General features: G+C 38.4%; 1 protein-coding gene across 2 annotated transcripts; it reads left to right on the top strand.

Annotated features, from left to right (window-relative positions):
* The first annotated feature begins 251 nt into the window (after window positions 1-251).
* mllt1a (MLLT1 super elongation complex subunit a) lies at window positions 252-27,252 on the top strand. Of its 2 annotated transcripts, none has more exons than XM_007245794.4 (12): window positions 252-352; window positions 8,552-8,732; window positions 9,255-9,337; window positions 11,672-11,815; window positions 12,199-12,324; window positions 13,947-14,588; window positions 15,759-15,849; window positions 16,856-16,967; window positions 17,162-17,261; window positions 19,019-19,087; window positions 20,306-20,377; window positions 21,001-27,252. In XM_007245794.4, exons 1-12 carry the CDS (start codon window positions 341-343, stop codon window positions 21,127-21,129), a joined length of 1,761 nt encoding a protein of 586 aa, XP_007245856.3. In that variant the 5' UTR covers window positions 252-340; the 3' UTR covers window positions 21,130-27,252. The 2 variants fall into 2 exon arrangements, with proteins under 2 accessions (XP_007245856.3, XP_049341831.1); XM_049485874.1 differs by having other exon boundaries at window positions 19,019-19,096.
* Window positions 27,253-27,791: the final 539 nt, after the last annotated feature.

Genomic DNA, 27,791 nt, shown 5'->3' with positions numbered 1-27,791 from the left:
TACGACGTGAAAATGCAGAGAATTAATAATGAAACGTTCATGTTCAAGATCATTTATTTTATTTATAGACAACATAAAAATGTAAACACCCTTTTTTCATCGTTCGACAGCAGCAGAAAGAGAAAATAAAGCGAGTCCGCGTAGCTTACGCAGTCTACGCAGCGCGCTCGTGCCCGTGAACAGAAACTGTGAAGTAGCGCCCTCTGTGGTCACAAAACCCGACGGTCACAGAAAACGGTGTAACACCGGTACTCGGCCGAAAGTGCCACACAATGAGCGGGGCAGGTCCGGAACAAACCCGCCGGTGAACGGACAGAGTGCCGCCGGGACCCGGAGCACCATGGAGGACCAGGTACCGTTAACCCGGCCGTGTTTACCCGCCGGTTCGACAGTGGCCGGAGCGCGCGCGGGATTGGGCAGAGCGCCACCACGTCGGCATTCCAGCGCGAGCTGGGGCTAATCTGAGGCTAATGCTAATGCTAACAGCACATTACACAAAGGAGCCGGGACTAGTTTCCCTTTAATTTATTAGCTTTATTAATAACCAGCCCGCTCGCGCCGGATCCGTACACACACACAGCGCGCGGGAGTGTGTAACGACCAAACGTTACGTGTTGTTTTTTGAATGTTTGTGTGTGTGTGTGTGTGTGTGCGCGCGTGAGTGTATGTATGTGTGTGTGGGCGAGCGAGCGAACGAGTGCGCGCGTGCGTGGTTAGTCTGCAAACCTATAGCAATAGCCTGCTGTGTGTTAAAGGGGTTATGTTATGTTTCGCGCGCTCTGTCTCTGTCTGCGTGTATATTTGTGTGTGCATTTGTGCACGCGCCTGCGCACGGGAGGGTGCAGGGTTTGTTGACCAGGCGTGCACGAGCGGTTGTAGTAACGGCGCCGGTTTGAGGGGTTGCACGATCAGGCGGAGAGAGGGGGTGAGTAGGAGGGAGGGGTCCTGAGCAGGAATCCGTCTCCATACAAGGCAAAAAAATTAAATGCATTTTTTGCAGCACGGTTGCATCACTGCTTCGTAGGACTGCAACGATTAATCGACGTGAACGAGAGAAAAAAGCTACAAATTTCAGTGTTGATTAATCGTAAAATTTGTTTTATTTGAAATCCGTTGCATTAGATGCTGGGTAGAGTAACACAGTAGGGAAGGTGTACGGACAGTTTGTTCTGTTCACACTCAAATAGGGCTGCAACTAATGATTATTTTGGTAGATGACTAATCTGTTGAGTATTTTTCCGATTAGTCAACTATTCCTCCTGTTCTAATGCACGTGTGCCGCACCTGTCACCCTGTTGTTCAGTCTCTGCTTTTTCCATCACTTCAAAAACGACAAAAACACACAACGTTTAGGTTAAATGTTATTTTACATGCCCAGAAGTGCAACATTTAGTGTGCAACATGCTGACATTTAGTGAGTAAATATGTAATCTGTTATGTTTGGACATATTTGAGTGTGGAATAGGATGAACAACCCTTACCCTCTCCACTACATGTAGCAATGCATTACTGTACTATGTAGGTGTCTAAACTCTGGCTTTGGGGCCAAACATTTTATTGGCTCTTGGCTTTATAAGGGGCTCACTGGCACATTGCTATGTTTTCTTTCAGCTGACAGTGGCAGCAGTATGCCCATGAATTTAGTAATGAATACAGAGTTGCATCTCTGTGTTGTGGAACTTAACTAGCTAAACTTTCTCAAGGCATTAATTTCTCGATTCAGTAAATTTCTCACTAGACCTTCTAATTAATTAACAGACTTAAGAAGACTTGTGTAGACAGATCTTCTCTGTTATGAACTTCACAACTACAGCTGTCAAACAAGACCTAATGCATACAGTGCAAATGAGGTCAACACCAACCATACACTAGTTTATACTGGTCTGTAAAAAAAAAAAGAAAACAAAATATTCACTCTACATAATATGCTGTGATATTTTTTCAGTTATTGCACAAATTCGTGTTTAAATAATTTAATTCTTAATTGTTCTGTTTGTTTGTTTGTTTGTTACTTTTCATATTTTAATACTAAGTTTAAACCAGCCCTTCTACAGGCATTTTGCTTTAGTCCAATCTAGCCCCCTTTATAAAAAAGTGCTCTACTAGATCCAAAGGTCCAAAAGAATCCGGACCTCCCTTATAGTGTTTTAGGCCCATTAACTGCTGACACATGCATACATCTGGAAGAGAGTCTTAAGGTCAGAGTATAACCTACCCCAACCCCCCAGCTTTGAGTATTAGGCAGCTCCAGCCAGTACCTTTGGGAGTCGTTAGAGTGGCAGAACTAATCATCCAGCATCAGTGCAGTGCCTGACCATGCTGATGCTCTCTCTAATGGCTGATCCTCCTCATCCTCCTCCTCCTCCTCACAGCAATGCTCCTATATATCTAGTGTAAAGACTAGAGGGCCGGGGTTGAACTTTGCTAATACCCTTGATATCATATAAGAAGCATATAAGTAGATCTGTATGACGCTTTAAACCTGTATAGGCTGTATAATCCAGGCATGGATTATGTTATTTATACTCACCAACAATAATAGGCTACATTTACATTAGCAGGCAGAAGTGAATCAGATCTGATTTATTGCTTTAATGTGACTCAGCTAGGATTGTTACACAGCAGAGCAAGCATTTTAAATATCCCTTTGATGTTGACTCACTGCCACTGTTGTATATGATCCTAGATTGGTTACTTATCTGATTCATGGGTATGCAACTAGGGCTGCAACGATTAGTCGATAGTAGGGGTGGGCGGTATGGCCCTAAAATAATATCACGATATTTTATGGTATTTTTGTGATAACGATACGCTTGGCGATATGACAAAACTCTTTTTAAAAAAACAATTTCAGAAATACACTATACACTGCAAGAAAAAAAAATATTTTTATTTACATACAATATAATACTGCACACCCCTTAGTGAGATATTAAAAAATACAAGAATTTTATCAGATTTGTAACAGATATATAATGGGAAATGGGATGGGTGATACGGCACGATATTTTAGGGTATAGTATCGTTCACAATATTTAAATTTATTTTACAATATTATTGTGTACGATACGATATGGCACATCCCTAGTCGATGTAAACAATAATGTTGATTATTTAAATTTGTCAACTACAAATTTCATTGTGGACTAATCGTTAATTTGTATCTGTACCACATTACACAAGTGCTAGGGACAGAATCACAGTGGGAGATGGTTAAATGGCTCACTCACACAGTTTACACTCAACTCAAAAAGTGCCCAGACATAACAGATTAAATATTTACTCACAAAATATCAGTACTTTCCACATTTAAACGACATCTAGACATTTAAATGGCTTTTAAATCGTATGTTCAGCTGTTTTTATCATTTTTAAAGATGGAGAATGTGGCAGAAATAATCGCTGACTAATCGACTTATTCGAAAAAATAAATAAAATCATCAGGTTAGTCGACTTCCAAAAGAATCATTAGTTGCATGAATGTGAAAGCCTGTTTCAGTCTTTTTGCCAGTACACATGCAACAGATTTGAACTCCTCACCATAATCCGACATAATTCTTTTGTGTGCATGTGTGTAATGCAGTTATAAATACTACAGTTCCTTGTGATTTATGTCGCTTGAATCTTACCTTAAATCTTCCCTATAAGATTTCCTTCTCGACAAACAATATGATGAGTGTCAAATTTTGAAAGGGGATTGGCAGGGCTTATGATGACTGCACTTAGCACAGGTGTACAGGCAAAAAAAAAACAAGCATATGAAATCTGACATGACTATTCACATTCATGTTGCATCTTATATGAGGCTAAATAACCTGTAAAATGTTTATTTAACAATTAACATGTCTAGCATTCAAGCAGACAGCAAAGCACAGTATAACATGTGGAAGAATAATTATTACTATTATAATTAATAGTAGTATTATATGGACATTTCATTCTGTTTATTCTACATCAGTGTGGCAGCAACTGTCAATGACAGCTGCATCATCAAGACTCCAAAGTCCGATTCATCGTTACAGTATAAGTATGTGGTTATTCGTGGCTGTGATCCAGTTGACCCTGCCACTGCTTCTACCAGGTCCAGTCCTCTCATGAACATGACTGTGAGTGCTGGTTAAAGATCAGCAGAAGCTTGTTTCTTCTTTAGTTTATTCATAGCTGTCTTTTTGTATAGTCAGGAACTGTATCATATGCAAGCATTTCTGAGTGGGCATTGGTTGTTAGTCACACTTTTGGGAAGGCGACAGTCAGTCATGTGTAGAGTTCAGTGCCATCATGACATCAGTCTCTCCAAAACAAATTCAACAACCCAAAATCACAGTATTTACTTATTCTACCCCACAAAGCAATTAGAATAACCAAAAACATGTTTGGATGTCGAATGTGCATGTGATGCATGGTTATTGCAGCGTGCACATGTGTGATAGTTTCTATGCAATGTTTTTTAATTTTTTACTGCTTGACACACAGCCTTAGATACACATACTGTGTTGTTATTAGGGTAAGAGGTCAACAATATTGCCCTGAAATAAAATCACAATATTTTAGGGTATTTTTGCGATAAGGACATGACATCACATTGATTAAAAAAAAAAAAAAATCTCAAGAATATATCACTGCAGCTAAATAAATACTACAGTTTTATTTAACAAAGATGTAGGTGTTTTATACATTCAGCAGTAATTTAGTGCATGCATATAAACGGCAAAGAAACAAATAATAGTAAATATAGTTTTTTATTAATGTGCGTACAATATGATTTGGCATATCTCTAGTTGGGATGCACTAAATATTCGACAACCAAAAATATTTATGTGAAAATGGCAGTAAAACAACCCTTTTGTGTTTGGTGGATTGTATATAAGGTTACAGAAACAACACTTCAGACAATTTATTTTTCAGACAATTTATTTTAATGTTTTAAGTATAATGTAATGATATATCACTTCATAACCGCTTGTTATATCTGGGGGAAATCCCTGTATTTTTTGCTATCCCAGTATACATCGCAAAATAACGAAATATCACAATGTAAGATTTATAAGAATATTTTTTAGCTCTAGTTCAAACTTTAATGACTAGACGACTGGGTCAGGACGTCATGAAAACATCAGGCAGGTCCAGTGGGTTAAATCAGTACAGACCGTCTCTTTGCTCTCTCGCTTTTGTTGTTGTTGCTCCTGTTTTGTGAAAGCCTGCATTCTCGTGTCCGTAATGACAGTGCTTTAAGGGGTTTGTGTCGTTGGTATTTGTTTGATCTTCTCCCTTTTAATCTCATCTCCTGCACAGGAGACGCTGTGATCTTTTCTTTTTATCCTCTTCATGAGGATTACGCCTGTGTTGATGTTGGAATGCAGGTGTCGCGTGGACACGACAGCAACTTGTTGATCTGTTTGGGTTTCCGTGCATGTGATGGGCTTTGTGCTGGCTGTGTTCTTGTCTGGCACTTCTCTTCAGGCCTGTGATTAAAGTGATAGTCTGTAGGTTTTGGCGGGTTAGAGACCCCTCTGGTGGGATTGTGTAATTGCAGAGTGGAAGAGTACTTTTAAAATGTGCTTTGTGTTGTGGTGCCGTCTTCTGTCACAGTGGATGAATCTGGTGATTTTAGCGAAGACTCTGTAACGCTTTCTTTTTGAAGACTGATCTTGTCATACCGATATCTCTATGTTTCAGTAGCTCTTGTACCAGCATCATTAGCAGTGCTGTGGCTGCTCTGGTAATTGGGAAAAGCTGTCATGGCCAGAAAAACTCCTGTGGAAACCTACCAGACCACTCTGATTTTCAAATGAATATATTTGATGTTGCAGGGATGGAAGCAAAAGCACACTGATGTCATTCATTGAAATACAGCTCTGGAAAAAAATAAGAGACCACTTCAGTTTCTGAATCAGTTTCTTTGATTTTGCTATTTCTAGGTTTATGTTTGGGTAAAATTAACATTCTATAAACTACAGACAACATTTCTCCCAAATTCCAAATAAAATAGTGTCACATAGGGCATTTTATTTGCAGAAAATGAGAAATGGCTGAAATAACAAAAAAGATGCAGAGCATGGTGGAATAACCCGTGTTTTTAATCACAGTTTTTTATCTTGGCATCATGTTCTCCTCCACCAGTCTTACACAATGCTTTTGGATAACTTTTTGATTATATTCCAGTGGTTTTCAATTTGATAAAATCAAAGAAACTCATCATTTTTTGAGTGGTCTTTTATTTTTTTTCCAGAGCTTATTTTCCCCCCTCCCCTCTCAGGAATATGAATTTACAGGAAGTTAAGGCAAAGCAAACCAGAAGAAAAAGGTGTTGTGCTGAAACTTGACTCCCCTCGACTTGAAGTTGCATCGTGCAGCAGGACACAAATAAAATTATATGACCACTGCAGTACACCACAGCACTGCGTGTTGCTGGTGTAAATCCTAACATTGTAAAATGAAAACAATATAAACAATGATATCAATAACCGAAATATAACCAAAAGTTAATTTTCGTCATCATTGCGATGTGCGCACGCGCAATAGTCACGTAGCAATGGTCACTTAAGCCAGTTAAATCAAAAACATTGTCATGCAATGTTTTGATTCTTGATGGAAGAAGTAGATACACAGCACTGTCTCTGTGTCTGTGTGAGTGACAGGCTGCTGCTGCCTGAAAAGCGTGAGGGGGGTGGCAGGAGTAAACAGGTGGTAACCACACGGCCTCCGTTTAACGCACGTGTCGACAGCTGTGCAGCTCAGTACAGCACAGTTTTGTGCAGATATTTCCAGTTACAGCTGAAGTCACGCTTTTAATCCAAGAAAACGCTCTTATTTACAGCCATTTAAATGCCTGGTTAAAGGGCAGATTTCTGTAGTTTTGCTGACTCTGCTCTTGATCCGATTAACTCATTCCCACGCCTTAACAAGTCGTGGCCACGGCTTATTGATCTTATTCCCATGCCTTAATTATCTTGTTCACAAACATTAGTATCTTGTTCCAACGCCTTAACTGTCTCGTTCCCATGCATAAGTATCTCGTTCCCATGCCTTAATGATCTTGTTCCCACACCTTAGAATCTCGTTCCCACGCATTTTTTTTTTTTGTACATGATCAATAACTGAAATATAAATATAATATATATATATATATATATATATATATATATATATATATATATATATATATATATATATATATATATATATATATTAGGGGCTCTGTAGTAAATCATTCTGATTCATGCCTGAATTCAGATTGAAACGTGGTGTAGTTTGAGAGTTAACGATGCAGTGAAGTGAATTGATTCCTAATGGTATTAAATCATAACAGTATTAAATCGCTGTGTCTTGGATTTACATCTCTGCCTGCAGGTGTAGAATAGGGCTTGTACTGGATACTTTGGTGCCAGACAGTGGGAGCTGAGCGTGAGTGGGCTCCAGTGTGTCTGTGTGTCTGAAGGGTGGGTGTGGTGGAGAGTGTCTGAGGCTTTAAGGGCATTACAGAGACCGAGTGGATAGGACTGAAGCCACTGAGAGGATTTCTCTCTCTCTCTCTCTCTCTCTCTCTCTCTCTCCTCCTGTAATCCTGTTGTTGTCTCCCTCTCTCTGGCTCAGTGTGGAGTAAAGAAAGGCTAAAGAAGCTGCTGGACAGGGACGAGCTTGTCTGAGGCTTGTCTGACACCTCCCTTCCTCATGTTCACTCACTCCTCAACTCTGTTATTTCTGGCTTTATATTTCTTGTAGGCATGTCACGATAGCACTATTTTTTTTAAACAATACATTGTCCCTAAACTTACTGTAATAAGCTACATTATTGTCATTTTAAGACCATATTATGTCACTTATACAGCCCTGGAACAAATAGAGATCAGTTTCTCTGATTTTGCTTTTATTTTGTTTATAGGTTTATGTTTGAGTAAAATGAACATTGTTGTTTTATTCTATAAACTACGAACAATTTCTCCCAAATTCCAAATACAAGTACTATCATTTAGAGCATTTATTTACAGAAAATAAGAAATGAGAACTTTCATACCTCAAATAATGCAAAACAATCAAGTTCATATTCATAAAGATTTAAGAGTTTAGAAATCAATATTTGGTGGAATAACCCTGGTTTTGAATCACAGTTTTTTATGCATCTTGGCATCATGTTCTCCTCCACCAGTCTTACACACTGTTTTTGGATAACTTTATGCTGCTTTACTCCTGGTGCATAAAATCCAAGCAGTTCAGTTTGGTTTGGTAGCTTGAGATCATCCATCTTCCTCTTGAGGTTTTCAGTTTGGTAGAATCCAAAAACCTCATAATTTTTAAGTGGTCTTTTTTCCAGAGCTGTATATTAAAAAATATTTAATGCAATTTTACTCCATTTAAAGAACAATTAACTTTTAATGATTAAGAACATACATTCACTGACATTGGAAAATGAACATTTTTGAAAATTCTAGATAAATAACACTTAGAGATAAGAGTTTTGTTGTTTATTTTGTCTTGACTGATTTTCAGAAGTTTTTTTTTTCAGATTCTAAAGATTCAGCCTGTTAAACAGTCCTTTCTCTCTCTCTCTCAGTGCACGGTGCAGGTGAAGTTGGAGCTGGGCCACCGCGCTCAGCTGCGGAAAAAGGTCACGTCCGAGGGCTTCACTCACGACTGGATGGTGTTCGTGCGAGGGCCGGAGAACAGCGACATCCAGCACTTTGTGGATAAAGTCATCTTCCGCCTGCACGACAGCTTTCCCAAGCCCAAAAGAGGTACATCTAATACTGTCATTTTATGGACAAAATAGAAATAATGAAATAATGGCAACAAATGTTATTGTTATTTATTACCACTGATATAATGCTGCTGTAATAGCAGAGTAATGCAATTACACTTTTTAAAGGAGCAGAAAAGGTGTAACTATTAGAAGTACATTGAAACTAGAATATATTAAATGTTTTGGGCAAAACAATGGTTAGTATCAAAGTTAGCGAAAATTCTATAGGGTCATGTTCATAGAGGCCTGGGCAACACGGTAATAGCAAAATAAAATGATATTTAAAACTTTTTGGGCTGCAACTAACGTGTTTATAAATGGCTACAATGAAAAGTAAATTAGGTCTCACTAAATTAAGTGTTTTTCTTGAAGTAGGCTACTGTGTTGATTCTCACAACCCTGTTGGCTACCTAGCCATATGTTAATTCTGTAAATACAAATGAATAAATATAAATAAATATGCTAAATTCTGAAATAAATAAAGTTGTGTGTGTTAATGCTGTATTGTCTTTTGCAGTGTGTAAGGAGCCGCCGTACAAGGTGGAAGAATCGGGCTATGCTGGATTTCTAATGCCCATAGAGGTCTACTTTAAAAACAAGGTGAGTGCACCTGATCTAGTTCTCTGTCTCTCTCTCTCTCTCTCTTTCTCTCTATCTCTCAAATACAACATATAACATACAATTAACCTCTGAGACCCCTCTTTACATGTTAACTAATAATAAATATTATGAATTAAAATATTTTTTTTAATCAGTTGAGTATTGGAAAGCAAAATATTGTGATACGATAATGATACTGGCTCACACTGCTATGATTTAGTGGTTTAAAGCTCTCCCTCTCTCTCTCCCTTCCTTTTTTTCTTTCTCCCTCTCTTTCCCTCTCCTGTAGCGCTCACTCTCCTTCTTTTCTCTCATTTTTGGCTTTCTCCATTTCTTTCTCTCTCCTTTCTAGCGCTCTCACTCTCTCCTCTCTAGTGCTCTCACTCTCTCCTCTCTAGCTCTTTTCCTCTCTCACTCTCTCCTCTCTAGCGCTCTCTCTCTCCTCTCTAGTGCTCTCTCTCTCTCCTCTCTAGCGCTCTCACTCTCTCCTCTCTAGTGCTCTCACTCTCTCCTCTCTAGTGCTCTCACTCTCTCCTCTCTAGTGCTCTCACTCTCTCCTCTCTAGCGCTCTCTCTCTCTCTCCTCTCTAGTGCTCTCTCTCTCTCCTCTCTAGCTTTCTAGCGCTCTCACTCTCTCCTCTCTAGCGCTCTCACTCTCTCCTCTCTAGCGCTCTCTCTCTCTCTCCTCTCTAGTGCTCTCTCTCTCTCCTCTCTAGCTTTCTAGCGCTCTCACTCTCTCCTCTCTAGCGCTCTCTCTCTCTCTCCTCTCTAGCGCTCTCTCTCTCTGCTCTCTAGCGCTCTCACTCTCTCCTCTCTAGCGCTCTCACTCTCTCCTCTCTAGCGCTCTCACTCTCTCCTCTCTAGTGCTCTCACTCTCTCCTCTCTAGCGCTCTCACTCTCTCCTCTCTAGCGCTCTCTCTCTCCTCTCTAGCTCTCTAGCACTCTCACTCTCTCCTCTCTAGTGCTCTCTCCTCTCTAGCTCTCTAGCGCTCTCACTCTCTCCTCTCTAGCGCTCTCACTCTCTCCTCTCTAGTGCTCTCACTCTCTCCTCTCTAGTGCTCTCACTCTCTCCTCTCTAGTGCTCTCACTCTCTCCTCTCTAGTGCTCTCTCTCTCTCCTCTCTAGTGCTCTCTCTCTCCTCTCTAGCTCTCTAGCACTCTCACTCTCTCCTCTCTAGCTCTCTCACTCTCTCCTCTTTAGCTCTCTCACTCTTTCCTCTCTAGCGCTCTCACTCTCTCCTCTCTAGTGCTCTCTCTCTCCTCTCTAGCGCTCTCACTCTCTCCTCTCTAGTGCTCTCACTCTCTCCTCTCTAGTGCTCTCTCTCTCTCTCCTCTCTAGTGCTCTCTCCTCTCTAGCTCTCTAGCGCTCTCACTCTCTCCTCTCTAGCGCTCTCACTCTCTCCTCTCTAGCGCTCTCACTCTCTCCTCTCTAGCGCTCTCACTCTCTCCTCTCTAGCGCTCTCACTCTCTCCTCTCTAGTGCTCTCACTCTCTCCTCTCTAGCGCTCTCACTCTCTCCTTTCTAGCTCTCTTCCTCTCACTCTCTCCTCTCTAGCTCCCTTGTTCTCCATCTCTAACTCTCTCCTCTCTAGCTCTTCCTCTCTCTCCCCCTCCCTTTCTTTCTCTCACTCGCTCACTCGCTCGCTCACTCACTCACTCACTCATGCTGCAGTAGCTTTAGTTTAGTGGTGTGTATGTGGAGGACTCCTATAGATGTAACACACAGACATCCATTCATAGTGTGCTGCATAGCTGGAGGCTACTTGTGTATGTAGGCAGATGGCACTGGCTGATAAACTGGGTGTACTGGGTGGTCTAAAACAAGCCCTCCGCTCTGTTTCAACATGCCACTCCGTTTCCCCCAGCATACCTTATCTGCTGTGTAGCGGTATCGGTTACGCTTGGTTTAAAAAGAAAGTTCCGGCAGCCCTGATCTGCTTTAACAGCCTACAGATCTTCGCAGATACATCCATTTGGTTATTCTAGACTTACCATTTCCACGCCTTATCTAATATGCATCTTTCTTTTCCTATGCTTTGCTGCTTTATGATTTTCTTTAACTAGTTCACAGTTTTATCTGATCAATAAATATATAATGAATAATTAGCAAAGTTAACAAGATCCTTTTACATGAGTGCTGTTATTCGCTGAGAAAAGAATACCTTACATCCTGCTTTTCACAATATGGATTTGTCCAGTCATTTTTAAGAAAGATGCCACTTTTACTACAGTAAATATACATTTACTCTGGTTACTGTACACACTTTGGTGTAAAGCGTGTTTTTTTTTTTACTGCATTTTACTGTGTTGACTCAACATGAACATGAATCTCTGCAGGAGGAACCGAAGAAGGTACTCTTTAACTACGACCTTTTCCTGAATCTGGAGGGAAACCCACCTGTCAATCACCTGCGCTGCGAAAAACTCACCTTCAACAACCCCACCAGAGACTTCCGTCGCAAACTGGTCAAAGCTGGCGGGGTGAGTGAAAAAAACTCCAGTCCCCACAATCCCTCAGAGATGAAATATGGCAACAGAGTAACAGCTCAGCTCAATTCTATCTTATGAATAGAAACTGATGGAATGAAATTGATGGAAATCCTCTTATGATGCATGTAGTCGATAACTAGTTAAGTTCTTTAGTTTAATCAGTTGTTTCTGGTTGTTATTACCTGTTCTGTCATCATTTGATCCCTCAGTATTGTGAGAGTAGGTCACAATCGTAAACATATTAACTGTTTTCTAATTAAAGGTGTTCAGTTATATGTAACCATACACACTTTACTCTGATGATTATTTCACACAGAAATCTAAATTCTTTCTCTGTATGTCTTTCATTTCCCGTTCTCCCTGTATTTTAACAGATCATTGTGGTGCCGGAGGGAGCGGAGGCCGTGTCCAGGCCGAGTCCAGATTACCCCATGCTACCCACCATCCCACTATCAGCCTTCTCTGACCCCAAGAAGAGTAAAGGCTCCCAAGCCCCCAAGGTCTGGATTAAAACAAGCTTTACAAACATTACATGTAGAGGTGTGACTATGACGCACATACTCAAGATATCTGCACATTGTATATATTCAGTCGTATTGTATCATACATCTACAGTGCAATACCGTATGAATATAGTGTACGTTATTGTGTATATTGTTTAAGTTAATTGTATATTTTCTATTTTATTTTACTTATTACTTATATTTTATGTCGTAAATATTGTTTTCTGCATATTAGTTGGAACCTGCACCCATGGTTTTCCCTTACCTGAACACCAGTACTCTGATGTGACAATAAATCTGATTTGTTTTAGTTTTATTTCTGACGAGATATTACGAGATCTCGTCAGATTAAATTGGCACAATATTTCTTGTCAGGTGTTCTCGCTCTCTGTTCTGAAAGCAAGTAAGCTGCTGTGTGCGCACACACTTCTGACTTTAATATGTTGTTCCGTGGTATTAAACTTACCAAAATGTCTATATTATAAAATAAATAGTTTACTACTCACCATGTGAGACAAGTTCAAGGAAAGAAACACTGAGAACATGCAGAACTGCAGCCTGTACTCAGTCATAGGTTGCCAGGTCAAGGGGGATTGCCACAACTCTCACTGGAGGGATTGTGACAATAGTTTTAAGGTCTTAAGAGACTCATGTGAGATCATACAGGATTTTGATTAAAAAGATTTATTGATTAAACAAGCTGAATTAGGTTTGCTGCTGCTTGTTTGTAAGGAAAACCTAAGGACACACCCCTTTTATAGATTTTATGCTCCATGCATTTGCTTAATTGCTTAATTATTACAAAGTTTAATACCAAACAATCGAATGATTAATTAAATAATCATCAGATTAATCCATAATCAAAACAGTCAATAGTTGCATATAAAAAAGTTCAAAAGAGCTTCACCTTTTCTTTTTTTTTTCATTTTCTTTTTTAATTTTTATATTTTGTATAATTGTTATAACAATAACAATAATAAAGATAACAGCAACAAAAGAGAGAATATAATATCCCATGGTATAGTAGAACTGTAATATTTTGGTTGACACTTAAAACATTTAATACTGTTGCAACGCTGCCCCTGTCATAGAACAGCAACTTGCGAAGAACCTTTTTAAACAGGCAAACCATAATTACCTCTAATGACGGTTCTTTACATCTTTAGATCTAGGTTCTCAGAAGCCTCTCTATTAAAACATGGTTTCTTTATGAAACCAAAGGTGGTTCTTGCGAACCTGCAAATGAAATTGTGTTTTCACTGAAGCAGAGGGCGTTTTGTTATAGTAGAAAATAGCAGCCGCTGCTCGAACCCTACTGTTCCACCCATTCTACTGCAGAACTAATCCATCATTCCTCCAGTTCATTAGAGGGGCTTTGTTTTGAAGTTTGAAGGTTTGAAGGCGTTTTAACGCGCTTATACCGCAGTTCCTACACCTAACGAATTAAAGTACGATGGGTGGTGAGTCTTTGTGTTTGAAGACACTAATATAAATGCAGCTTGCGTTGTGGTATTCGTTGACCAGTGGAGGATGGAATTAAAGCTGTTAATGCTCTTCCTCTCTCCTTCTCTCTCTCTCTTGCTTTCTCTTGCTCTCGCTTGCCCTCTCTCACTGTGCAGGAGCTCACTAAAGATAACAGCGGAAGCTCTAAAGCCCCAAAACCTCACAAACTCGCCAAGGAGCATCGGGAACGGCCCCGAAAAGACTCAGAGAGCAAAGCCACGTCCAAAGGAGAAGGAGACAGAGACGGCAGCAGCAAAAGCAGCCGAGAAACTTCGTCATTCCCTTCGTCGTCATCGTCATCCTCGTCAAAGAAGCCAGAGATCAAAGTTAAAGAGGAGAGCAAAGCCCCGCCGAAAGCTGCCTTCAAAGAGCCGAAGCTGACGCTGAAGGAGTCCAAAATGGAGGGGATGTCTCCTAAAGGGGGCGGTCCAGGAGCAGGAGGGGGAGGCGTGGCTTCGGCCGACGGAAAATCGGCCAGCAAGCGGCCCTCCAACGCAGACTCGCCCAAACCTAGTGTCAAGAAGCCCAAAAAAGGCGTGACTGAAGGGCAGAAGAGTTCCAGCAGCGGGGGCTTCCCCAGCACCTCCCCACGCGTCTCGTCCTCCTCCGCACCATCAGGGTACCCAGACAAAAAGGGCTCCAAGGACAAAGGCCGCTGGGTAAAGAGCAAGGTGGACACCCAGGAGGTCAAAGAGCCGAAGAAACCGCCAGAATCTGACGAGTCCAACTCTGACGACGAGGTTTCGTCCAAATCCGAGGTAAGAAAGAGATTAATGCTTTGTAATGGTGGTGTTGTTATGCAATAGTCTGAAGGTGATCAAGTTTAGGATGTTTTAATGGACTATAATTTATTTTTTAATAGCAAAACACACTGACATTAAAAATCATGTGTCACAAACTAGAATTGTGGGATACGTGTGTCTATAGCTCTGCATTAAATGTGGATTTGATTTTTGCCACAGTCACTTGCCTTTTCACACAATCTAGAATCCAAATGCTGGGATTCACTATCATTATCACGCACTGCACTGTCCACTGTGGGGTTTTATTTTTAGCTACTGTGTAAATAGTGTCTGAATCATACCAAAAGAGTGTAGTTGATTTTAAGAGACGCCAACTTATCCCTAAAATATGTTTGTTAATAGGCATCTTTCAATAAAGCTGCATTGAGTCGTTTACTAAAGATGCTTTGAATCGTTTACCAAAAAATTATTTGAATCATTTACTAAAAAAAAATTAGAATAATTTATTACAGCTGCATTGAGTCGTTTACTAAAGATGCTTTGAATCGTTTACTAAAAATGATTTGAATCATTTACTAAAAAATAATTAGAATAATTTACTACAGCTGCATTGAGTCGTTTACTAAAGATGCTTTGAATTATTTACTAAAAATGCTTTAAATCATTTACTACAGCTGCATTGAGTTGTTTACTAAAGTAACATTGAATCATTTACTAAAGATGCTTTTAATTGAATAATTTACTAAAGCTGCATTGAGTCATTTATTAAAGATCCTTAAAATTGTTGATTGAAGATGCTGTGAATCATTTTCGACAGCTGCATTATGTTGCTTACTAAAGATACATTTAATCATTTTCTGAAGATGCTTTGATTTTTATTTTATTATTATTATTTTTTTTTTACTAAAGATGCATTGAATTATTTACTGAAGATACAATAAATACTTTTCTAATGATGCTTTGAACTGTGTGGTAAATATCATTTTATTTTCCTAAAAATGCATTTTATTATTTCAGAGAGGTTGAAATATGAGGTTAGAGTATTATACGTCTACTGCTTTGCTTCTTTTGTGTAGAATTTGTTTGTGATTTCACAGTTTCCACTTAAAACTCTTCAAGTGTAATGTCTTCATGGTTAAATTTCCCTCCCCTTTTTCCCTCTTTCTCTCTCTCTCTCTCTCTCAGCAATCAGCCCCTTCCAGTCCCTCAAACTCCAGCTCCAGTTCAGAGTCCAGTTCCGACTCTGACTTTGAGCCGCAGCAGAAAGCAGGCCAAGGTAGGACCCTTCCCAGACTCCTCTCTGATACTCAATGTATTACCTTTCACACCCCCCTCACACCATCCCTCCCCTGATAACAGCAGCAGTGTCGCTTACAAAGAACGTGTGGACAATGTTTAACCGCTGCACTGCCTGTGGAATGTAGGTCATGTTTGGTTTGTAGATGCTTTATGTGTGTTATCTGTGCCTTCTGTAGTATTTATGAAATATGAAAGAAGCCGGTTATGATTTTAGTCACAGGCGATATTAAGAATATATATATATATATATATATATATATATATATATATATATATATATATATATTATATATAGGATATATATATAGGATATCATAAGAAAAAAAAGAATAACTTTCACTAAGTAGGCAGGAAATTAGGAAATATATATATATATATATATATATTTTTTTTTTTTTTTTGATATTTTTGTAAAAAAAAAAAAATATGTATGCACTGAAATGGTATTTTGACCAAAAACTCACAAAATAAATTATTTGATTATTTGGCCAAACTTATTTGCATGTTTTTAGTTATTTTACTGTATGTATGTATATATTTTTGTTATTTATTTATTATATGTTACTTTTATGTATTTATGTTACTTATATGTATTTATTTATTTATGTACCGTATTATGTTAAATTGATTTATTTTTTTATATTTTACTTTTATTAATTTATTATATGTTACTTTTATTTATTTATTATATGTTACTTATGTTTTATTGTCAGATCAGGGCTTTTATAGCCCTTTTTTGATAAATTAATCTCATTGCCAAATATATGGTGCACCCCCCCAAAAAATATATAAATATATATATTTTATAACTAAAATATATATTTTTTTAACTATAAAAACACACAATTGAAAATTACTTGTTAATTCTGTCCAGGTTCTCGATAAAAAAAAATTAATAAATGAAGAATGATTTTATTTTATATTATTTGTTCAAATTAACTAATTAATCAAAGTACATTACCATCCTCACTGTGTCCCTGCAGGGCCGCTGCGCTCCATGGTGGAGGACCTGCAGTCAGAGGAGTCAGATGAAGATGACAGCAGCTCAGACGAGGGGACGCCTGTCAAAAACAACCCACCCAACCGTGACTCCAGGTCTGTGCCCTGTTCTCTCTTCTCTTCTTTTATTATCTGTCTCTTTCTCTGTGCTGTCATTTCCTCCTGTCTATTTATCTACTCAGATTCTTTCTTTGCTACAATCTCATTAAACTCTATTATACTTTGTTTAATCTAAGTAAACATAGAGCCACACCTCTTCAGCAGTGACCTTTAACCCTGTTCCTCTACAGACTGAGCTTAGACAGCGAGAGTGACAGCAGTGACGGTCAGCACCGGCCCAGCCGGGACCCCCCACCCCCACCCCAGAAACACACCTCCTCCAATAACAAGGTGAGAACGGAAAGAGTGGTTACTTGATGTAATGATGAATTGTGTGTGTATAAAAAAAAATACCATGATCCTGTTTGAGCAGGCAAAACACTGTAAACTGTAAAGCAGTGTTTGAGTAATAGAGTTGTCAAATAACTGTGTTATTTTTTTTAATTCATTTAAAATCGCATAAACAGTTTTTGGCTGTTAACTAGCATTAAACTGATAGCTGCATTCCAGTGTTTTAAGAACAATAATTAACGACTTAAGTAAACTATAGAACCTAGGGCTGGTCAGTTTAGATAAAAAAAAAAATCTTGATATTTTTTATTTTACTGAATGATGATATACAATATATATAAAGAAACATTTTTTCATCACATATGGTAGTGACAAAAAGACACTTTTTTAAGACAAAGCTACGCTACACTAATTAATTATAAACAACATAATCTTCAAATAACATTTTTTCCCAAGTAGTATAAAACCAAAGGACAAAAAAATAGTGTTTTTTTTTTTTTTTTTTTTGGGAAAAAGTGCATCTTAAAAAGGGCTTAAGAAAAAGTAAATGAAAGTGCAGACAGAAGAGAAAAGTGAACTGTCGGAGCTAATTGAAATGCAGTATAGTCTTTATGTTATATCTTTATGCACTATATTTTCTCATCTTATATCTTTAAAAAAAAACTTGATACATCTACTAGAGCCATAATCCACACATTATATTAAACCACAGGACCTACTCAATCTAACCAACACAGTGCCATCAAAAAAATAGCTAGTAATTCTGCTTAAAAAATATTGCTAGTTATGGCTAATCTGCCATTTTGGGCTTCATAATAAAAGCCCCCAAGGCCAGTTCGTGTTCATTTAAATATGCTTACTGTAAATAAACAGAAGCACTTTACTCACCCAAATAAACAGAAGAAGTTTTCAGAAGAGAAATTAGATTTAGTGTAGATTAACATCCAGCGCTCGTTTGACTTTTTTTTTTTTAGGAATTAGAGTTGGGTTTCCTTACCCATTAGAAGGGAAACATGGCGATACCTTTGTTCCTTACTATTGTCACTTTAAATGTGCTTTATAATTTGGTGCGACTTATGTAGAAAAATAGACCAGAAAATAGATGATTGAGTGCTATATATATATATATATATATATATATATATATATATATATATATATATATATATATATATATATATATATATATATATATATATAATTTTTTATTATTTATATATATATATATATATATATATATATATATATATACTCTGTACCCTGTAGATCAGGATACGCAGTCACCAGACTAGCTTTGCACTCATTTATTTGCACAGTGTCAGTTATGATGTGATTTATAAAAAAAAAAAATGATACATCTCACTCTTAACCAACAGGGCATTTCATTTCAGTGACTTTCAATACAGTGAACAATGCAGTTGCTCAGTGTAAACGTTAACCGTTCGTTAACCGCTGTTTCAGGTCAGTTTCAGAGATTAGAGGCACTTTGTTCCCCTTGTTAGCGTGTCAAGTTGAAAAATGATCGACAGGTGGCTGGAGGTTTTACTGGATTACATTCCACAGAGAGTGTAAATGAGTGGGTGTAAGGGCGCTTCGGATCGCGGGCCAGAGGAATGTGGCACAACTGGCTGCTACTGGTTAGATGACTGGAGTCTGGATCCAGGCCCAGTGACAGCAGCATATGTGTGATAGAGCTGGAAACACAAGGATGTGATATTAATCCTGAACTAATCCACAGATATTTCTATTCCTTTCAGGTGACGGGTAGGAAAAGCCCAGACCCGTGCCTGAGACAGGAGAAGGCCCTGAAGAAGGTTTACGACAAGGTAGGAAGGGTAAATCAAGCTTTTTCTTTCAGCACCTTAACACCTTATACACATACTGTATATATATGTATATATATGTATATATATTTTTAGCAGATATATTATTTTATAGAAGAGCTGCACAATATAGTGTTCATTACTCATTACAGAAGTACTGGTCACTGCAGTAGATCAGTCACATCAAAGGAATAAATACACACTAATCATCGAAAAGAAATGTTTCAATCAATCAACCTTTATTTTCACTCTGGAAAACATTGAGGGTGACTCTCATCCACAATGCAGCCGAGCATTTACAGTATAAAAAGGATTGAACATATTTAATAAGAAATTAGAAATATTTGGGAATAAAAGAGTAAAAATAAATAATAAATAAAATAAATATATTTTTTAATCAATGTTTATATAGATACATAAAATATGTATGTAAAAATGATCTAAAATAGGACATTCTGAAAAGACCATTAAAGACCAAAAAAAATAGTTAATAGTATAGATCATATAGATCATAATAGTAATAGAGAAGTAAAATTATAAGAATGATAAGAAATGATAAAATAAATAATGATGAACTAATAATCAAAATAAAACATAAGAATAAAAAAAACTAACTGAATAAATAAAAAAAAAATTAAATAAAATTTAAAAAGTTTAAAAAATAAAAGATAAACTCATTAAAAAAATAATTTAGAATGAAATGAGTAACTTATAGGTAAATCCATATTTGTTGAGCATCACATAACGAAGTATTGTTTAAAGCATTTGTGTAACATCTGTCTGTAATGCTAGACATCGCAGCATGGAGTTATAGAGGTTTTTAATAGAGTATTTTGGTTTTAACACTTAAGTTAATACATGATTTCTTATGTGTTCCTTCATAGTCTGAATAACTTTTTAGTATTTATTTAGAATGTATGAAAAAATAAAGTATAAAAACATTGAAAAACAATGATTTCTCTCTGCAGTAAGGGAATTTATTTTGAAGAAAAAAAAAAACACTTTTACTAGACTTACTTGTTTTGCCTTCATTAAACTCTGATTCATCAAAGCAGCTGTTGGATGATGCACTAAATGTCCATTCAGCTACTGTTCACATGCAGCTTGTCTAGGCCCTGTAGAGAAGAAGTATTGCCAATAGAATAAGACACCAAAGGTAGAGAACACCCTGTTCTTCTGAATGTGTTCTTATAGGTCTCTCTCTCTCTCTGGTTGTTTCAGGCTTACACAGAGGAGTTAGTGGACCTTCATCGCAGACTAATGGCACTGAGAGAGCGTAATGTACTACAGCAGGTATGTGTGTGTGTGTGCTTAGTTAACTGGTAGCGGAAGAAGAGTGTCACACTTTGAAAGTGTGTGAAATGGTACGACAGGGTTGTGTGCTTCTGATTCTGTGTAAATGTACAGAAGTTGAAGCCACAGAAAAGTCATTGTCTTATTCAGACAGCAGTATTTGTTGAGATCTCCACATTCACCAGCATTTAGTAGCGCTAACCACAGCTAGCGCTAGCAGTTTGCCGTTAACACTAATGCTGCTGCACCCAGCCTTAGTGGAAATCTGGAAATAAATGGAAATCGCTTTATTCACCCAAATACACAGTTTTCAGTAGAGAAATTTACTTAGTTACCCGCCACCACCACCACTCAGACCTGCTAAATTAGAAGGAAAAAATGGCGGCACCCCTGTTCCATCCTAGTGTCGCATAATGTTTAGGTTATCAATGTTTATTTTATCAATATTAGTTACATAATAACTGTTTTATTGCAGTCATATTGCACTCTCAGAATGGTTCTAATGGAGATCTTCACAAAGATCTGACCAATTAGACAAAACCTGTTTAAATTATGATGAATTCGAAAATAAAATTATATTAATTCACAATTTATGTAATCAGTACTGTTTTCTGCTCTTTCAGATCGTCAACCTCATTGAAGAAACTGGCCACTTCAACGTCACCAACACCACCTTTGACTTTGACCTTTTCTCACTGGACGAGTCGACCGTCCGTAAACTGCAGAGTTACCTTGACCCCACCGCCACGTGACAGGAAGTGGGGCTTTAATTTAGGGGCCAGGCTTGCCCTCGTTTGCCCTCGTTTGGTTCGAAGATGGAGCTGGAGAACAATGACAATGACAACAAATTAATGAGGATGAAGAGGCGAATGGACGTAATGAGCGAAAAAGGAACAGGATCACGTGAACGTGTCGGGATTGAAGATGACGAGGCACAGAGAAAGAGAGGCAGGCGGGCGGGCGAGTGGATTCACTGAGATGCTCTGCTGCTGGATTTGGATTTTGAAGCCTGGAAGCAGCTATAAGCCACTTTCCGTTTGAGTTGCGCTGTAGGCTGGTTCTGGGGGGCTGGTGGGGTCGAGGTTTGTTCTGCGAGCTTCTTCAGTAAAACTGAAGCATGGAATTGGGCGAGTGCCCACCCCTTCCCATCCGTTTCAGTTTTCAGCCTTCGCAAAGCTAGCGTTAAAAAAAAAAATCAACCCACCCACCCCCACTACGACTCCGAGGTAACCACGACTCCAGCGTAACCACCACAGCATGCTGCTTCTCTGCTTAACGTTCATCTTCTCACATTGGTCTGTGCGGATGTGCCTCTCTCGCTGGCTGTGAAAACCACTTGCTGATACACTTGTGAAGGCCTGAGAGCTGCTGGTGTGCAGGCGTGTGTGTGTGTGTATGCGTGTATGCGTGTGTGTGTGTGTGTGTGTGTGTGTGTGTGTTTAAGTATGTGTGCGTTTTTATCTGTAGATATCTCCTGTCCTTTTGAGCTTCTTCCTCTTCCTCTTCTTCTGGCATTGAAGCGTCCGGATTCGCCTTGGAAGCGTCTCTAAAGTAGCCATACTCACACATGGGGTGGGGGTGGACTTGGGCTTGGGGGGAGGGGGCAGGGCGCCACCTTTTTGATATTTTATTTTTGTACAGATGTTTCTGAAGTATTTTTGATGGAGGGAAGCGTGTGAGATATGAATGTATTTGCTGTTTGTCGTCTAGGGCTAGCGCTTAGTGCCTTTACCAACCAGCCAACTGCCTGCGTTTGGAAGGAGTGTTTAAAAAGTGTCGTGGTGCCCCTCTGTGATGCTAGCGAAGCACAAAAAAATACAAATCCCGCCCCTTTTCTCCATGTGTGATGCCTAGAAAGCTAGCGTTTCGTTCCGGGTGCGTTCTCTCCGATCTGAATCCGCGAGTCCCCCACTTTCACCGGTATGTATTAATTACTGTGTTGCCAAATAGGCCTTTTAGAAACCCTTGGGTATTGTGCGTAGGTAGTGCAATGTATGCAAGTATTTGGGGATCATCTAATATTTTTAGGTCCTTTGTGTTATATGAAGTCTGGAGGAGGCTAACCAGAGCGGGAAAGAAGTGGAGAGAGTGAGTCGGAGATTCCTAATAATTCCTAATAAAAAAGATCGGCTCACGTAGGGGTGGGTGATATGGAAAATACATGATTATATTTTATCGTATTGTGATGAATTTAATTATTGCATTGTCAATATGCTTTTTTTGAGGATATATTGAGGATATCGCAAGTGCTTAACGAACACTGACCCAACTAAACATACTATTATAGAGAGTATTAAAAAAGCGTGCTATGCATGAAAAAGTATTTAAATATGTTTTAGGAATAAGCCACAGTTGATGCACTGTGTCTTAAATATTGCGAGTATATGTAAAAAAAAGTCACAATATTTAAAGATATTTTATATATATATTGCAGTATTGTAACGCAAGCAGACAAAATGCTTCAGTAACAGTAACTGATTATTAATTGCTGTTGTTCAGACACTTGACTTTTATATTCAAATTATGTTTGTCCAGTTAACAGCCCTAGTTTCTCTTTTTCATCAAATATTCAAATATTCAGTGTATTTTAAAGCAGCAGTCTCTAAAAAGTGTTAGCCGTAGTATTCCTGAGTTGCGGGGGATTATTATAATATAATTAAATAATTAAATATTCTAGTTAATAGAGATTTGTTGGATGTAATTGCTCTGTACATTTTACAGTATTTCATAAATTAACAAAATGAATGAAACAACATGCTAAAAACAACAGAATTTCATGCAGCAATTTGTTTAGAATAACATAGCATTTAAAAGTGCTCTTTAACAAGCTCTGTGTAATTACACATTCTCACCAGAGAGGTCTCTAAATCCCCAAATACTAAAATCTTACGGACTGTCGCTTTAAGCACTGATGATATCCATGATATACTCAGAAACTTATATCATGTAATGCAACAACAAAATTTATCACAAAACGATAAAATATTGCTCACTATTTTGTCTTATTGCCCACCCCTTGGCTCATACCCCCTTTTGTTCCCCACAAAGCAGGATTTCTCAAATAGTCTGAAGATTTGAGCCTAAAGTCAAATCTATCGGTTTCTGTAGTATTATACTTACACTTATATTTGGGCTTATATTTGAGCAGATCACACGGTGGAGTTTTACATTTTATGTTTTATTTTATTTTATTTTATTTTTTTAATGAAGCTAATTCCAAACGATAAACTGTTTTTATTATTATTTGAGATTATTGCAGTTGTACAGTATTGCTGCACATTGCCAATAATATTAAATATATTTTTAAAAAAGCATGTCACACTCTTAAAAATAAAAGGTGCTACATTGTTTTCTTTGAGCAATGAAATAAAAGAACCATTTTAGAGATTTAACAAAGATTTTTAAAAAAATCAGCTTAAGTGTTCTGTATCAGTTTAACTCCTTAAACCCTAAGTAAGTAAGCCCACACTTCAGTGAACTACATTCATATCAGAAATTACTAAGGCCTTAAAAAAAGAGCCCTGTGAGACTCCACAAGTATGGGCTAATAACAGAATACGACATATCTGTGGTTTAAGATGGCCTAAATGTTCTTTACACAGCTTCTGTTCAAAAACTGCTTCTTTTATGGCACCTCTTGAAGAAACCTTTATAGCACAATTTTGTTTTAAGAGTGCAGTGAAGCTCCGCCTGATTCAGAGAGGTTTAGGATAGCCTGCATTACACTACTGTACAACAGACTTATATCCCAAAGCTATTTTCTATTTTAGTTTGTTTTCTTTGTTTAATCTGCAGTTTGTTATTTTACAGGTCTGTTATATAAATCATACTGTAAGTCATGTATATTTGTCAGGTTAGCGTTTAGTCTCTGGATTTGAACACAAGGCTATCAGGGTACTGGTTATTTTTTTTTTAGCACTTCATTCACATTATTCTTCACCTTTCTCAGTGATTCATCTTTCTGATAGCTTCAGATTCCCACTAATCCTTTTAAAATCGTGTTTTTATTCTAAAACAAGCTACTTTTATTTGATTAAAACTGGGATTCAAAATGCTATGGTGGTGGACCAGATTGGATTAGTCCTGTTGTTTTTTTTTTCCCCATTTTCTCCCAATTTAAATGGCCAATTACCCAACCCACTCATTAGGACTCCCCCTATCACTGGTAATGTCCCAACACACCAGGAGGGTGAAGACTAACACATGCTTCCTCCGATACATGTGAAGTCAGCCACCGCTTTCAAGCTGCTGTTGATGCAGCATCACAGCGCGCTCAGAGGAAAGCAAAGCGACTTGGATGTGGGGAGAGAGCGCCATCTACCCACCCGGAGGGAGCAGGTAGATGGCAAAGCTGCATGAGCGGGGGTTCGAACCTGCGACCTCCCGCTCATAGTGGCAGCGCTTAAGACCGCTGGACCACTCGGCGCCTGTCCTGGTTTAGTCTTAAGCAAAACTGCAATTGTGATTCTTTGTTGGCATTGCAATTTAGTCAGATTGGGTTAAAATAAGAAGTAAAGGATCATTTTGCTGAAGGTTTATTTGGGTCAGTTCTATTAGCATCCCTAGTCTTAAGCCAGATCTGTGTTGTTTTTTTATAAATCAGTTCAAAACACCAAAAATATTTGGATCAGTGATTAGTCAAGTTGCTTACAATGAATTTGATTAAAATTAATTAACTCCTTCTATATCAGTATTGTGAAGGCAAACATTGTTGAGGCTGTAAAATCCTGCTTTGTGAAACACCGCACCCTCCAACCGATTAGTTCACTGTGCTTATGACTCTCTCATTTTCTCCCAGAGCAAGAAATCAGCCGCCTCCAGCCTCCAGCCTGCAGTAGAGCTTCTCTCAGAGCGAGTGCATGGCTGGTGATTGGCATTCTGATGCTAATAGCTTTAATAGACTTGCTGGCCTAACCTGCAGATTTGGGTATGGGGAGGGGATTTCACAAAGCAGGACTTTCTCAAATTAATATAATTTATAAGTTCTCAACTCTGTCATATAGGCTTGTTTTATCGCACTGAGAAAGTCATGCATTGTGAAAGAGCCAGAGCCCGCCCTTCCCTTGAACCTGTACACCAATCAGCCGTAACATTAGCACCACCTGCCGAAACTTGAAAAAATGTCCCCCTTGTGCCATCACGATAGATCTGAGCGTTCAGCATCTGTAGGTGTTCAGTGGTTCTCTCCTGCATGAGGCTAATGACTAATAATGTAAGCAGCAGATCTATGGAGCTTAAAAGCTGATATAAGTGTTTAAATCAACATTTTTTATATTCAAATTAAATTGACATGACTTATGATGAGCTTGAAGGGGTGGTTTGGCAGACAGGGATATTATTATCGCTTTGTCTCAGACTACACAGCATTTTTATTGAAGATCTACAATTTAAAAGATGCATAGTCGACAGCTAGGCGTAATCCCTGTCCCAGATGTATTTAATGGCCAAATTCATAAAAATAAAAAAAGGGTTTAAACTTACAGGGTGGTGAAACACTGTAATATATATCTTAAAATCTAAAATAACTTAATTTTTAAAGCTATCTAAGTGTTTCAAAGCTACAAGGCTTTAATTTGTAGCAGATTTAAATGAATGCATCTGATTTTTATTTACCATTTGTTAAAATACAAATGTACGGTATGGTTTATCCAAATAAATATATATCAAATAAATTTAATTCCAATATACAAAATGCAGATTCAAATACAGTATCTATGACCCTGTCACTGCTTTTTTCTCTCCAGTTCATTGGTCCACTGACCGCAAGGCCTGCGGGATGTTTTGGAGATGTTCTGACAGAATTGTCTAGACATTTGATCAGTTTTGGTTCTTGTGTCTCAGATCCTTTCACTTGACCAGTTTTCCTTTTATTTCCTTTCACGAACTGACTGTTTACTTGCTGCCTAATATGTCCCACTCCTCTCAGAAATCACAGTAGATGATGACAGGTGATTGTGATAATCAGTTGGCAGTGGTGCTGATGTTATGGCTGATTAGTGTACTGTATATGTATAAGAATGAGGGTATGAATATGGGTGTGTGTGTGTTTAAGAGCATCATGCGTATAATGCAGAATGCGTATTTTCAGAATAGAGCGAAATCAGCTGGTTGTAATTACGACCCGAAGAGTATGTTTGTGTGTGTGTGTGTTTGTAGGCATGCGAGAATGCAAGGGTGAATGCAATTTTTATTATTATTTTTTTTTGTTTGAGTCGTTGAGACGCGAGAGCTCTCCTCTGTCCTCGGTTTTGACCCTCAGCTCAGAGTTCATGAACTCTATCTAACATTTGACCAGACGCTGGGAGGGGGTGGGCGGGAGTTCATAGTGCTGGGTCACAGAGGCAAAAGGGGGGGAAGGGGGTGGGAAATGATGGACAGCTCTATTAGAGAAGCCCCAAGTAACCCACCACCAGTCAGCATTTTCTTATGAATTTCTTTTTGAATTTGAATTTTATTTTATTTTTTTTATTTCTATACCTCTGCACTTTTGGCTGTGGTGAAAAGTACTTAACTGTGTTTTTAAGAATTTTATACGATATTTACATGCAATATGGTATGATTTAATTTTTGTTTAATGTTTTTTTTTTTCTCGGTTAATGTTTTGTATCGGCATGTTTTTTGCGATTGCGGACAAAAAAAAAAAGCCCGGTATTTTCTTAGACTGTTAAATTTTAGGCCATTTTTTGTTTTCATAGGTTTTGGCAAGATTTTACCATAAACTCGCATCAAGACTGTGTCTGCGCCGGGATGTAGTCGGGCCGAGTGGCGTTTTTTGCCGTAGTCTGCACTTCGTCTACGTCATCCACTACAAGTATCAAACAGGAAAAAAGCTCAGATTTTCCTAGAGAACAAATGTTTCTTTTTTTTTTCTTTTTAATTTTTAATTTTATTTTTTTATAAATACTGTGCATTGCTCATGGATCTGTACTGTGTGAAGTATGATGATTATAATTAGAAGCACTAAACACTAAATCTCACTCATCCGTTCTCCACTGGGTTCTGGATCTCGTTCTCCTGGATCTTTCCTGTACGTTTTGCTGTTTGTCGCTTTGAGATGACGTCACAGGGGGCGGGGCTATGGCTATGGAGAGAGGAGACACATTTCAGCTTATACTGTATCTATCTATCCGTATTTACAATACCAGTGGTGGTGATCTGCTGTGTTGGTTGGACAGGAGGTAAGGTCGAGAGCAGGTAAGGGCAGCAGCAGATAATAATGGTGACCAGACGGTTTTTGTTTGTTCGTTTGTTGGTTGTTTTTTTATTTTATCTGCTCTGGATGCTCCTGACCCAGTTTTGGGAGCTGGTTCAGACAGAGGAAGTGAGAGTGAGATTTCCTGTCTTTCAGTGGTTGTTGTTTGTGTCTGTGACTGGGATGAGATGGGGGGGGGGCGGGGGGGATTATTGATGGGTG

The sequence above is a fragment of the Astyanax mexicanus genome, chromosome 12 (assembly GCF_023375975.1).
Source record: "Astyanax mexicanus isolate ESR-SI-001 chromosome 12, AstMex3_surface, whole genome shotgun sequence".
Taxonomy (NCBI): Eukaryota; Metazoa; Chordata; class Actinopteri; order Characiformes; family Acestrorhamphidae; genus Astyanax; species Astyanax mexicanus.
The sequence above is the reverse complement of the archived record's forward strand: the minus strand, read 5'-3'. Positions and strand labels throughout refer to the sequence as shown.